General features: G+C 47.3%; 1 protein-coding gene across 5 annotated transcripts in view; it reads right to left on the reverse strand.

Annotated features, from left to right (window-relative positions):
• The window catches only part of ANAPC10 (anaphase promoting complex subunit 10), a 126,698-nt gene that overhangs the window by 65,159 nt on the left and 46,442 nt on the right, over window positions 1-15,097 (reverse strand). For all 5 annotated transcript variants that reach the window (XM_073549794.1, XM_073549793.1, XM_073549795.1 and 2 more), the window contains one exon: window positions 9,000-9,120. In XM_073549794.1, the coding sequence (XP_073405895.1) occupies window positions 9,000-9,120 (121 nt within the window). The remainder of the gene's footprint in view (window positions 1-8,999; window positions 9,121-15,097) is intronic.

Genomic DNA, 15,097 nt, shown 5'->3' on the forward strand with positions numbered 1-15,097 from the left:
ATAGAGAGGTACCAAGTGGGAAACTCCCTGAATGAAAGTCCTCACCTGCATATTTTTAGCAATCTTTCGCTGGAAAAGGATGGACAAAGCCGATATCTGTCTCCTAAGGGAGCTCGGGGCCAACCCTGAGTCGAGGCCCGACTGCAGGAAGGACAAGATGTTGGGGATAGAGAATACCAGTGGCGAAAGTCCACGATCTCGACACCAAGCAAAGAAGACATTCCAGGTGTGATGGTAAATTTTCGAGGTAGGCTTCCGGGCGCTAACCATTGTAGCGACCACCTTGCGCCCAAACCCCGCCTGGGTCAGAATCCGAGATTCAACGGCCATGTCGTCAAACACAGGGCCCCTGACTTCGGGTGGAAGATCGGGCCCTGGGACAGCAAATCCGGGCGCTCTGGGAGACACCAAGGAACGCCGGCGAGCAGCAGCACTAGATCTGCGTAACACGCTCTGCGGGGCCAGTCTGGGGCCAGCAGAATCGCTGGAACCCCTTCTGTTTTGATCTTTTTGATGACCCTTGGCAGTAATGGCAGCGGGTGGAGCAAGTATGGAAGGCGAAACTGGTTCCATGGCAGAACCAACGCATCAACGGCGATCGCCCGCGGGCCCCTGGAGGCCATCAGATCCATATCCAGTGTTCCCCACCGTTGGCAAATCTGCTGGAAGACCTCGGGGTGCAAAGACCATTCCCCGGCCGCGACCCCCTGCCGGCTGAGGAAGTCTGCCGCCCAATTTTCCACACCCAGGATGTGGACCGCCGATATTACCGAATGGTTCTTCTTGGCCCAGCGAAGCACGTGTCCCACCTCGCGCATGGTTGCTCTGCTGCGGGTGCCCCCTTGATGATTTCTGTATGCCAACGCTGTGGCATTGTCCGATTGAATCTGGACAGGACGTCCTGCTAGAAAGCGCTGAAAATGTTGCAGTGCCAGCCGGACCACTCGTATTTCCAACAAATTGATTGGGAGGCATGCCTCTTGTTGCGACCATTGCCCTTGGGTCGTGTGGTGGCGAAAAACTGCTCCCCAGCCGAGGAGGCTGGCGTCGGTTGTGACCACCAGCCACTGATCTGGGGGAAAGGGTTTCCCATGAAGGGAGGACCTGATCGTCCACCATTCTAGTGACTGTCTGACCTGAGCGGACAGCCGGCACTGATGATCGAGTGTGAACGGGTTCTTGTTCCAAGATGACAAGAGGGCGTGCTGTAGGGGGCGAAGATGAAATTGGGTAAACGGAATCGCTTCCATTGCTGCCACCATCTTCCCTAGTACCCTCATCCCAAACCGAATGGTGTGCGGGACTGGTTGCAGAAGCTTCTGGACTCCTTGCCGGAGCGCTAGGGTTTTGTCTTGAGGGAGAATTACCAACCGTCGGGAGGTGTCGAAAATCATCCCTAAAAAGGAAATCTTCTGGGCTGGGACAAGGGATGATTTTTTCCTGTTGACCAACCACCCTAAGCGGGAGAGAGTATCCAGCGTGATGCTGACATTCTCCTCGCATGCCCGAAACGAGGGGCCCTTCACCAAGAGGTCATCTAAGTATGGCAAGACGACTATGCCCCGAGAGTGTAAGATGGCCATGACGACTGCCATTACCTTTGTGAACACTCTGGGGGCGGTGGCTAGCCCGAAGGGCAGTGCTGCAAACTGGAAATGTCGGCCAATGATGGTGAATGCGGAGGAAAAATGGGGACGTGCAGGTAGGCATCCTGGATGTCGATAGAGGCCAAGTATTCTCCTTGCCCCATGGCCGATATAACTGAACGGAGAGACTCCATTCGGAAAGGTTTGATCCTGATGAACTTGTTCAGGAGCTTCAGGTCCAAAACCGGCCTGACTGTCCCGTCCTTTTTGGGGACCGCGAACAGATTGGAATAAAAACCCTGTGCCTTCTCGTGCTCTGGACGGGAATAATGACTCCGTTGTGCTGGAGTGACTTGATTGCCTCTAGCAACGCCCTTGCCCGGGTCTCCACCTTGGGAAGTCGAGACAGAAAAACCCATTTTGGGGATACTTGACAAACTATTTTGTACCCCGAGGACACCAGTTCCGCCACCCATGAGTCATCTGCTACCGTGACCCAGACGTGGCGAAACCAGAGCAGGCGGCCGCCTACTCTGCTGATGTCGCCTAAAAAGTACTCTGAGTCATTTAGCTGAGGATCTCTGGGACCTAGTTCCCCTCAACCTGGGCTGGCGAGCACGCATTCTCCCCAATGGGTTGGCTCTATATGAGACCTGTCGCTCCCTATCCTGGTTGGAGCGACAGCACTGGCCGCTGCCGTCCACCCGGGGTACCGAAAGGCCCGAAACCGTGCCCGAGCCTGGCGAAACGTCTGTTTGACCTTTTGTTGCGGGAGGAAGCTACTTTTTCCCCCTGTAGCATCGGAAATGAGCTGGTCTAACCTTTCCCCGAATAGGCGGCCTCCCTGATAAGGCAGGGAAGTCAAGGACTTCTTGGAAGTTGAATCGGCCCGCCATGTCCTTAACCATAGGGCTCTCCTAATGGATACTGCGTTTGCGGCCGCAAGTGCCGCACAATTGGCCGCATGCAAGGAAGCGTTACGTAATCCCCAGCCATAGCGATCTGACTAGTGATCTCTGATACCTCCGTAGGCAGGTCTCTATCCTGCAAGACCTTGTTCAAAGACTCTGACCATGACATCATAGCCTTGGTTACCCACGTCGCCGCGGGTACAAGGGAGAGAGTGCCAATCCTGACGCTTCAAATACAGAGCACGCCAGACTCTCTATGAGCCGATCAATGGGATCCTTGATCGAAGAACCACTAGGAACAAATAACAAGGTCTTAGAGGCCAAGCGTGACACTGGTGGATCCACCGCTGGGGATTCCGCCCATTTTTTTTTAAAGAGACCCGGGGCAAACGGATATCTTGCCTCCATCGTCTTCTGGCCCGAGAAAAGCCTATCCGGCCGTTCCCTGTGACGCTGTACTATGTCCTCAAGCTCTGGGTGAGTGCCAAACACCCTATGCAGCTGCTTAGCCCGCTTAAAGGATACCTTATGGCCTGAGGCCAGGGTGACATCATCCTCCACCCCCAGAGTCTGATTAACAGCTTCGATGAGGCTGTCAACTGTTTCTCGACACCCCGGGGTATTTAGGTCCACAGGCTCGTCGGAGTCATAATCTGAACTCTGCCCGCTCCCGACTACTGGTGAAGGAGAGCGAGACGCTGAACTCACGGATACCGAGACACCGGATGGGCCAGGAGACGCCGTGTGGGTTCGTTTCCTCTGCGCCTGCCTGGAGTGAGAGCGGCCCCTGCAGGCCGGAGGCTCTTGTGAGGCGGAGGACCCCTCCCAGATAGGCGAGCCACTGTCCCTGCCCCTATCTGGGGTGTGAAGGGACTCGATCACCTTTATAAGCGATGCCATAGACTGTGCTAGTGATAGGGCCCATTCCGGTGGCCCGGAATCACTGGGACCGGTCGCAGGGGGGGGTTTCTGGGCGCGTTCGGAGTCGCAGGCTTCGCATAATTTGTTGCTCTGCGCCCGCGGAAATGTGGCCCGACAGGAGATGCATGCAGCATCAATATGGTCCTTCCCGGCCATATTGCATCCGCCTGGTCTCAGTATTGCCCTGCTAGGGGGTGGGCGCACTCCTCGATTGTCCATAGCGTGGCCTCTAGCAGTCGGGGCTGCACTTACCCGGTCCTGTGTCCCACACACGTGCTGCTTCTGCTCTCCGATGCACGCACTTTCGCTGTGGGCGGGCTGACCGTCCTTTCCCGGTTGCGGCATACCCTGACATGAAGCCGGGGACTCAATTTATTCAGCGCCCGCCTAGGCGGGCGGGCCGCGGGAAGTGACGTCGCTCCGGGAGGGCGGGACTTCCGGACGCGGCCTACCATCGGCCGAAGCCGCGGCCTGGAATTTTAGCATCCGCCCGCGAAGGGGTGATGGCGGGCGGGCCGCATAGCAAGGACGCCGCTGGCATAGAGAAACGCCGTGGGGCCCTGGCATCAGGCACGGTGCGCCACGCCGCCAGGAGGGAAGGGGAGGGGAGAGCTGGAACCTCTTCAGACTCCCGACGATCCTCCTGAAGCTAAAGGCTGCAGCCTTCTGGGCGCTTCGGGCAGGTAGCGGGAAGGGGGGGGGATATCCAGGACGGTGCAGGCACCCTAGCTCCATCCTCCTTCCAGGGATGAGAGGGACGGTCCGCCGCCTTGCAGCACCGCCGTCTCGCGTTGGTGGAGCTGTCGGGGCCGCTCGGACTGTCTTGTGCCTCGGTACAGCCCATGGTTTCCATACCTAGCGGTGGTCAGGGCTAAGTCCGGCCTCATGTCCCATGTTGCAGGAGAGGATACGTGGAGGGATACTCGCACGTGCTCACCCGTTGATGGTTTGTGGAAATCGGACCATTTCATTAGGGTCCGTTGCCCCTGTCTTATCTTCATAGCCAGAGAGAAGAAAAAAAAAAGTCTGGGGAAAACGGCCCAGATATGTCCCACGGTGCGGGAAAGGATACGTGGAGGCGATACTCACACGTACTCGTCCGTTGTTGGTTTGGGGAGATCGGACCCTTTCAATAGGGTCCGTCGCCCCTGTTTCATCTTCATAGAAACAAAATAAAAAAAAAAAGAAGAAGTCTGGGGAAAACCAGATGTGTGTGCCTCCAAAGGACACTAAGCATAAAACTGGTTTCCGCCCGCAATCGGGGCGAGGGTGTATACGGCGGAGGAGCTAACCTTGTGTTTACTTAGTGTCAGCCTCCAGATGGCGGTAGTATACACCCACAGTACCTGTGTCCCCCAATGAGACGAAGGAGAAAAACGCATCATGCGTTTTGCATGCATTTGCGTTTTTTAGGCGCTTGCGTTTTAACCAGTTTCTAGCCATGTTAACGTTTAAAACGCATGCATTTTGTAACGCAGGCGTGCGCATTCCCATGCGCACGCCTGCGTTCCCATAGACTGTAATGCGTTATTTTGTCGCATTCCGTGCGCGTTTTTTTGACGCCGTTGGACGGACCCAAAAATGCAACAGGTTTCTTCTGGCGCGCCTAGGCGCAACACCTTAAAAGAACGCATGCGCCCAAAAACACACGAACGCGTGCAAACGCTAGACCATGAGCACGCCTTGTTAAACATAGGTGCGCATGTCGCATGCACATGGACGCGCATGATGCGCTGCGCAAAAAAACGCTAATGTGAAACCAGCCTTAGTTTATTGCAAAAATTTCTGCTGATTGCATTAATACCCTATATGTAATAGGGAAATACTTTTTGTGCACAGTACAAAGTTCAGAAGGGAAGGAGCGACAAATTATAGGGCAGATTTTACAGTTATAGAGCTTGCGAGTGCCATAACAGCGGAACTCCCCCATTTTACAAACTAAACCTCTCAATTCATCTAGGGGTGCAGTGATTATATTGACACCACAGGTAGGTCACAGAATTTTCTACCCTTGGGCAGTGAAGAAAAACAATTACAATTTTACCACCAAAATTTTATTTTAGCCCCAGATTTTACGTTTTCGCAAGGGGAAATGGGTAAAAAAAAAAAAACGGCACCAAAATGCATCTCAGTTTCTGCTGAATGTAGAAATACCCTATATATGGCTGTAGAGTACTGCTTAGCCATAGGGCAAGACTCGGGAGGGATGGAGCGCAGGTTTCCCTAGAATAGTATGCAGACTCCATATACAGAGCCTCTAAGTGCTAGAAGAGCACCATTTTGGAAATTATACCCCTTTGGGAATTATCTACAAATGTAGTGACGATTTTGACTATGGATATGTGCACATGTTGCGGATTAGCCTGCGGAATTATCTGCAGAGAATCCGCATCTCTTGGCAGAAAATGCAGGGAAAAACGCTTGCAGTTTTCCTGCGGATTGCTTGCATATGAGACAGAGACGAGAGAGACAGAGACGAGAGAGACAGAGACGAGAGAGACAGAGACGAGAGAGACAGAGACGAGAGAGACAGACGAGAGAGACAGAGACGAGAGAGACAGAGACGAGAGAGACAGAGACGAGAGAGACAGAGACGAGAGAGACAGAGACGAGAGAGACAGAGACAATTTTTTATGTGCCAGACATGCTGCGGAAAATAAAACGCTGCGATTCCGCACAGAATTTTCTGCAGCATGTGCACAGTGTTTTTGAATTTCCCATTCAATAACATTGTGTGCACTCTGCACTGCGGATTTGAGGCAATTTCAGCGCGTCCAAAAACTCTGCGGAAACGCATCAAAATACGCAACGTGTGCACATATCCTATGAGTGTTTTCCCTGAATCAAGCAGCTGTGCATGCTGCCGAGTGAAAATTGCAAACTGCTATTGCAGTCACCAGCATCATGTAGCTCAACGCTTCTGGAGACACACACCCATAAATTAGGCGGGCTTTCATTGCGACAGAAATGGCAAACATGTGGATGCTAAAGGTGGTTCATGCACACTGCTGCTCAGAAGGGATGGGAGCATTTGGATTTGAGAACGCAGAATTTGCTAAATTTCTTTTGGAGGGTGAGGAGCCATTTCACTTTTCCTGAGCCTTTAAATTACCAGTAACATGAAAGCCCCCTATATTTCCGTTAACAGATGACGGACCTGATATGTTTCCAACTAGCTATTTTAGAGTGACGCTAGAATGGATCGAGACCCTGGAAGGTGTTCGGTCCGGTCTGGGGATCTCGGAAACATACACGATGTACAGCTAGGATGTATAGTATCTCCATAACTCCTTATGAAAGCATAGCTGACACAGCAAATTCGGCCGCATGGTATCCACATGGTAAGCAAGCCTTTTGTTCAGCTCTGTGCTGGTCAAGGTGTGAGGTCTCTCACTCCCAGCCCTTTGACGCTTGAACCCCCCTGCTGCTGCTGTGTTCTGTTAAAACTGTACACTGAAGGGGTTTTATAATCCCATGCCAAATAGGATACTAATAATAATAATAAATCTTTATATAGCGCCAACATATTCCACAGCGCTTTACTGTTTAACAGTTTCAAAACACAAGTCATAAGTAACAACTTTAACAATACAATAATTAAAGCAAAATAAGACGACCCTGCTTGTGAGAGCTTACAATCTACAATGAGGTGGTGGAGATACAAAGTACAGGTGTGTATTTACAATGGTGTATTTATAATGATGGTCCAGCCATCTTGAGGGAGTGAAAGATGGATGGAGATAGTGAATGGGCTACACATGCACACTTCCACATAAAATGACTGATTAGTGAACGTGATAGGCCGCTCTGAACAATTGCGTTTTGAGGGAGCGTCTAAAGCTGTGTAAATTGTGGATAGTCCTAATTTATTGGGGTAGAGCATTCCAGAGGATTGGCGCAGCACGGGAGAAATCTTGGAGTCGGGAGTGGGAGGTGCGGATCAGTGCAGAGGTTAGTCGAAAGTCGCTTGCAGAGCGCAGTGGTTGGTTAGACGATAGACAAATGAGGGAGGAGATGTAGGGGGGTACAAATGATTGACATATAATTATATCTCCTATATTCTTCACATCGGCCAACAGTTATATGAGGGCAAGTTGACGTTTTTACTGGAAACATTTTTTGGGCACATGATAATTTTAATTGCTTTCTATTCCAATTTTTGGGAGGCAGAACAAACAAAACAGCAATTCAGGAATTTTTTTTGAAGGGGTTTTTTTATGCCGTTTCGCGTATGGTAAAATTGATAAGGCATCTTTATTATTTGGGTCAATACAATTAAAAAGATACCACATTTGCATATTATAGTTGTCTTGGTGCTTTTACACAAAAATTAATTTTCTAGAAAAAAAAGTGTATTCACATACTAATAAAATGGAACATATTAAAATTAGTACTTTTTTAAATTGATGTTTTGGGATTTATACTTAATTAAAAAGTCATATCTTTAAGTATCATGCAATTATAAAATACCTCATTTCAATGTGTATGAGTTCAACTAATGGGGAGGTTCTTTTAAGCAAATTCTACTTAAATCCTATCCTAGGAGATCTTCAGTAGAATAAGTAAGAATGGCTGGATCTCCTCTGTGAGAAACTGCCCCCAAAAATAATGAACATCGGCATAAATAGTTTTTAAGGGCTGTGTGTCTGTGGGCACCTGACAAAGACATACGGTAGTTGAAACGCGTTGCTCAATGACCTATTTTTTTTTTTTTTTTAAGTTCAAGTTTGAATGTGTTCCATTTTATTAGTATGTGAATACACTTGTTTTTGCACTCTCAAGTGCTGGATTGTAATTACAGCAAATATAAAAGAAAAAAAAATTGTATTTAAGTATGCTTGATTTTTCTCTACATTTAAAATGCAAATTGGGACCCCTCCTACAAACGGAAGCACCTCTGGATCTCCATTCCCTGCATCACATCCATGAGGAGGAGGTTTTTAGAGCAAGGAAAGCAATTCCCACAGTCTTTGGATGACCGGCATGCCATTGAAAGGATTCTCATCCTATCAAAAGGGACACCTAGTGTTGTGTCTAATCTGCACAACCTGCTCAGGTGAGCAAGATTAATCTTTACCCACACAAACCATCTTATCACCATTTACTACGCTCAGATAGCACTTTCTTCCTCAATTTCTCCTGGCTAGGGTTTATCTATTTGCATAGAGAGAGTCTTGACACTCTGGCCGAGATGGGCAGGGAAGAGCTGGCGGGAGCCACCCAACGGACTCTTGGCCACCTGCCCGGCTAGTCTTTCAAGCGGTTACATTTCAGAGGAAAACACTGCTTACTGTCATGAGGGAGAACATCAAGTCTCATGTTGCCTGTGGTCCAGAGAGCATAAAACCACTGACTGGTTCCGTTTATATTTTGAAGAACTTGAAAAATAAATTGATGTTGGGGACTAAAATGCACTGAAAGCAATTACACAGTCAGGACAGTCTCAAAGGCCCATGAAGTCAACTTGGAAATGGTCAAAGTTTATAAACTTCGCAGTCCATAACTTACATTGCTAAAAATTGAAATACTGTTTAGTTAAGAAAAGTCAAAACATACAGGAAAAAAAAAAAAAAAAACCTACCCGAATCTCTTGAAGGTTGTGGAAGTTGTTCCCCACTCTGACCGAGATTTTGCTTGGTGTGTAGCTCTCATCCGACTTGTAATCAGCATAAATACATAAGGCCTTCACAGTAGTCTTTCTTCTGTAAAGCCAGAAAAATAAAGTAACGCAACCACATTCAAAGCTCACCAAAATGCTTCAGTAGCGTAATAAAACCATAACCACTGTGTACTTTTCTGCTGCAAATAATCAGTAAAGTACTGGCGTGCATATGTAAGCGGTTCCACTAAACAATATACTGCAGGATGTTTCGGAAGTGCGGTAATTAGGAGACCATGAAAGGAAAATAATCATTTCAGGCTCAGGACTATTTTGCGGATATAAAAAAGGACTTTCTAAGGGTCAATTGCCAATTATAGCTTGCAACTATATAAAGCGAGATCCTATTTACAGTTTAACCTATACCTAGAAAGGGATTTCATTAAAGGCGAAGATAACACTATATTTTACTCCAACAAAATACTAATTTAGGGACAAAACAAGCAATTTAGATAAAAGTAATGTTTTTATAACAGCAATCATAGACAACTTACTATTACAGGGGTTATCCCATTACTACACTACCAATTATTAAATGAAACCAGCGAGGCAATCCGAAAAAAAAAAAAAAATTTACTTACTACACTGACACTACTCCTCCTCCGTGCTCAAGATCAACTTCCACGGGGACAACAAAAGAATGCTGCAGCCAATCAGCAGTTGCTGATTGTTTATAGCAGTCACGTCATGCCCCACCTGGGTGTGGATCTCAGGGACCAGCGTAGGACATACTATCAAGTATGGAGTAATGGAAAAAGTACAGGAGAAGGATTTTTTGTTTTTTTTAAACCTTCTTTCATATAGGCCCATTAAAATGGTTCTCCACTACCTACTAATAGGACAGGACTTCTTAAATAAGAACAGAGAATACTTTTCTATTCAGGAGTCCTCACCACAACATTTGTATCAGAAAATGAATAAGATTTTAAATGTACCATACTTGTTCCTAATAAAACAAAAAGTTGAAAAAAGCCTGTCACCCAGCCTTCTTCTGGTGGATGAGGCAGGAAGGAGGGTCTGACGCTGAATCTTTTAGAAATACCATCTACACTCAGCACACCCAACATGGAAGCTGGTCATATTGTCTGACCTACTTCACTCCTAAACTCTTATAAAAAGGTAAAACATGGTATCTGCAGCAGTCTACTGAAGACGGCACTCAGTTTAGGCCAGTTTCACACCACATTTTTTGGTGTCTGACGTATCTTTTTGAATCAGAAAAATAAATGAACTCAAACAGATAACGCATTGTCCACACAACATAGAAGGGGTTAATGCATTACAACCCATTTCCGACATCAGGCCTAAAATTTACACTGCTGTTGGACTCTCTCCCTTTGATGTGGGCTCGGGAGGGGAGTCCACATCTTTCCTGCCACGTCAGCAGTTTTGAACAGCTGACATGTGCCTGGAACAGCTGCGGGTGGAATCGCGATCCACCTGTGGCTACTAACCCACTAAATGCCACTGTCAAACTATGAAATCTCGGAATTCTGCCCATCGGTGACCCCCCCCGTCACGTGATAGCGGGTCACCGATGGGCTGGCATGACAACCAGAGGTCTCCTGGAGACCTTTATGGCTGTCACTGCCGGATTGCTATGAGCGCCGCCCAGTAGTCGGCGCTCATAGCAAGTGAGGTATTCTGCTACATATAGGTGATCTGATTATCGCTTGTAAGTAGCAGATTGGGTTATGGCAGCTGTTAGTCTCCCATGGAGACTATTGAAGAATGCCAAAAGGGAAGAAAAAAACAAACAAAAAAAAAACAAAACAGGATTTTTGGGTTGCTTACCGTAAAATCTGTTTCTCTGAGCATTCATTGGGGGACACAGAAACCATGGGGTGTATGCTGCTGCCAATAGGAGGCTGACAATATGCAAATAAAAAAGTTAGCTCCCCCTCCGCAGTATACACCTCACCGACAGGAAGTAAGATATCCAGTTAGTGAGAAAGCAGTAGGAGAAACAGAATAGAGAATAAACAGACAACTCAACTGTAATCATAAGACACATAGCAAATAACAGGAGTTTTAAAACATGGGAGGGTGCTGTGTCCCCCAATGAATGCTCCGAGAAACAGATTTTACGGTAAGCAACCCAAAAATCCTGTTTTCTCTATCGCTTGGGGGACACAGAAACCATGGGACATCCCAAAGCAGTCCCTGAGGAGGGAAAGCAAACTTCCATCAGGTCAGCGGACTCACCACCGCTGCCTGCAGGATCCTTCTACCTAGGCTGGCATCCGCCGAAGCGTAGGTGTGGCCCCTGTAGAATTTCACAAACGTGTGAACAGAAGACCAGGTTGCAGCTTTGCAAAGCTGCAGCACGGAAGCTCTGTGGTGCACCGCCAAGGAGGCACCCACTGCGCGGGTAGAGTGAGCTCTAATACCAGGAGGGACCACTCGATGCTTGACCCAGTAGGCTTCCAAATTTGCCGATCTGATCCAGAGAGCAATAGTAGCATTGGCGGTCGGCTGACCTTTCCGCGCACCATCTGGAATGACGAAGAGAGAGTCTGTCTTCCGCAAGGGAGTCATCCTAGTGAGGTAGACTTTCATCGCCCTGACCAGATCTAGCTGGTTCAAGGAGCGTTGAAGAGGATGAGTTGGACCCGGACAAAAGGACGGGAGAACAACATCCTCATACAGGTGGAAAGTGGACACCACCTTAGGAAGGAAAGAGGGCGGAGGCCGCAGGACCACCTTATCCTGGTGAAGTTCCAAGAAAGGAGAGCGACAAGAAAGGGCCGCCAATACCGACACGTGCCGGATGGAGGTGATGGCCACCAAGGCGGCGACTTTACAGGAGAGAAGGGATAGGATAAACTTCCCTGAGAGGTTGAAAGGGTGGACCTTGCAGAACCTCGAGAACCAGAATAAGATCCCATGGATCCACAGTCGCGCGGTACGAAGGTGCCGCATGAGCCACTCCCTGAAGAAAGGTCTTGACCTGCGGAAGGGAGGCCAACGTCTTCTGGAACAGAATGGAAAGCGCCGAGACTTGACCTTTTATAGAGCTGAGGGCAAGGCCCGTATCAAGGCCTGTCTGGAGGAACGCCAGGACAGAAGGGAGTGAAAAGGACATGGGTGGAATGTCATTGGCCTTGCACCAAGTGAAATAGGCCTTCCACGTACAATAATAAATTTTGGAAGACGAAGGCTTTCTAGCCCGGATCATGGTGTGAATAACCGGATCCGAAAAACCTGACCGTTTCAGAACCGCGGTCTCAACAGCCACGCCGTTAAATTGAGCGGCCGAGAATTGGGTGGCAAATCGGACCCCGAGACAGCAGATCTCGTTATTTCTTGCCTGCCATTCCCCGTGCCCTCTTTTCCTTTTCCTTTTTTGTACTTATCCCAGTTTTGCTCCTTATATAATGTGCAACGTATGCGAATTTCGTAAAGTATGGAATATTATTAAAGTTACTATGGATATGGTTCCTTGATTCCAAATGTCTCTTATATGCTGCATTGTTTGGGAGCATTTTGGCCTGTGTGGACTCATTTATTCAAGTGTGGTATTACACTTGTTTTCGTTAATCAGCGCATGCGCGGGCTTGTGAAGGAGTGTGGTATGTGATCGCGTGCTCTGGGCCTCTGCGCGCGCGCGGTCCTCCCCGATGGGCGGTTTGTGTTGCTGATCCCTTGCATGGCACCGCGCATGCGCGGTGCTTTGTGACGGAGACGTCACGTGACCGGGCCTGCGGGCGCGCCGTGGCTTGGTGGTGCGCGTCATTAGACTGCGCTCCTGATACAACCTGGTTCTGGCTGATGTTGTCATATGGGGAGAGGGAACTCTGCCGATATAGGGATTTGTGAGTCCTCATATGATTGGTCAATTGGGGTTGGCGCCACTATTATGCGATTAGGGATTGGCGTTTTATATATGGATATGTATTACTGCAAGTGATTGGTGCGTTATTTCTATGGATACCTCTGATGCATCACGATCATTGGTGGGCTGATTTGGGGATCGTTGTTTATATATGAAATGCTTTTTCAATATTTCTAATATGAATATGACCATTATTGTTAACGACTAGATAAACTGTGCTATTGAATATATATGTATCTGATGGATGTATTTATATGTATTTTATGTATTGATTTTCTGTGATGGGTGTTACCTAAATGGTGATTGGCTGTGCCACACTATAAAAGGCCACCATTTGTGCTGTTATGTTATACTTGAAAAAGGCCACAATATGGCCGAAACGTGGTATTTTGCACTGGCAGAATACATTTTTGATACAATTTTTCACCCAGACCGGATGCTGTTCCTCTTTCTTATTTGGACTATTGTTCATTTGGGTCCATGAACCTTTGAACTGGCATCCACCCCTCCGTTGTGCTGTCAGCTGCTCTTTGCTGTTTATCGTTTGGACTCTGGCGGGCTTGCACCGGATTGAATATGGAGACTACTAATCCAGAGGTGGGTGAACTGGATAATGCCATGATTTTTTCCTACACAGAGGATGATGCGAAAAGGATTTTGTCTGGAGCCCGGACAGATATGTCCTTTTTAAACAAACCTACTGCTGATATGCTTAAAAAGAAATATGAAACAGAAAGAAGGAAATGCATATCGTATGAATTGCATGCTAACACATTATGTGAATATTATAAAGTCCGTAGGATTCCACGTGGTTTAAGACCGCATTTACGTCCTACATTGCTTGCAGATAATTCACAATTTTGCAGTAGGTTTGAGTCTATTACAAACAAGTTTGCATTTGATTTAATGCTTCTGAATGTTGAGTTTCTCCATATAGAGGTGGAGTCTGTGAAGAGAAACATTGCCGATCTGGAGCAGCAATTGACAGCTGAATTGACAACACAGGAGGTGGACTTATTCAAATCTCAGTTGGAGGATAAGTTGGTGAAATACCGAGGTGATATAGAGAAAACGAAACGTACGAAATGGTTTCGTGATGCTGATGATTAGAGATCTGGTCGTATTTTCTCATGGCAAATGGGTCAGCAAAATACTCCATACCCTAGGAGAGATCGACCTTTGCCATTGCATAGAAGGAGACCACCAGTTAAGGATCAAAGATTTGGGTTCACTACTGCTGAGTCTGATTCAACGGATGACTATAATATGGGTGCAGCATCTTCATCTTCTATTTTTTTAGGAAAAGACAAGATGGACAATATGACAAGAAAAGGAGGACCCGTCGAGGAGGTAGAAAGCACAGGAGAAAGAGGAATGTCATGCAAAGCACCAATGCGAACGAGGAATATGGAGGTGAAAAAGAGAACCCAGTTACAGAGAGACTTGGTGGTAAATATCTCGTCGTGTGCATTATCTGAAGTGGACTATGAAGTATTGTCTAAGGGACTGTCGTTTTGTCCCACAAATTCCCCTGATTGGTTTGAAATCGAGTGTGATTTGTTCTCTTTTTTTAGGAGGCTACGATTGGCATCCTTTTTTTCTGATAAGGAAGAAAAATCATGTGCAATTAGTGATAAGTCTATTGGTTTTACGCTCCAAGGTGTTGGATTATACAGTAAGAGTAATTTTCAACCACCTGTTAGGAATAACTTTGTTGAATCATATATTCAGTTGGTCGAGAGAGATATTGCACAATTGAAGGGAGAGTTTCGGGGTCAACATAGGGGGAATCTTACATACTCTGAAAAACAGGCATTGGATAATCTTTCAAAAAATACTGCTATTACGATAAAAGCTGCAGATAAAGGTGGTGCAGTAGTTGTTATGGATACAGACAAATATAAGATGGAGATTCTTGGCCAACTTTCTGATACTGCAGTTTATGTTAGATTGACCAGTGACCCCACCCCCCGTTTCTTGAGTGAATTGCGGCTCTTGATAGATGAGTCCTTGCTTAATGGACTCATTGATCAGAAGCTATCTGAATATTTGGTGGTGGATGCTCCCCAGACACCAATATTATACACGTTACTGAAAATACATAAAAGTTTGGAGAATCCACATGGGCGTCCCATAGTATCTGGGAGGGGGTCATTATGTAGTAAGGTTTCGATTTTTCTTGACA

This window comes from Dendrobates tinctorius, unplaced genomic scaffold, assembly GCF_039654945.1.
Source record: "Dendrobates tinctorius isolate UK_male_01 unplaced genomic scaffold, ASM3965494v1 ptg000161l, whole genome shotgun sequence".
NCBI classification, from domain to species: domain Eukaryota; kingdom Metazoa; phylum Chordata; class Amphibia; order Anura; family Dendrobatidae; genus Dendrobates; species Dendrobates tinctorius.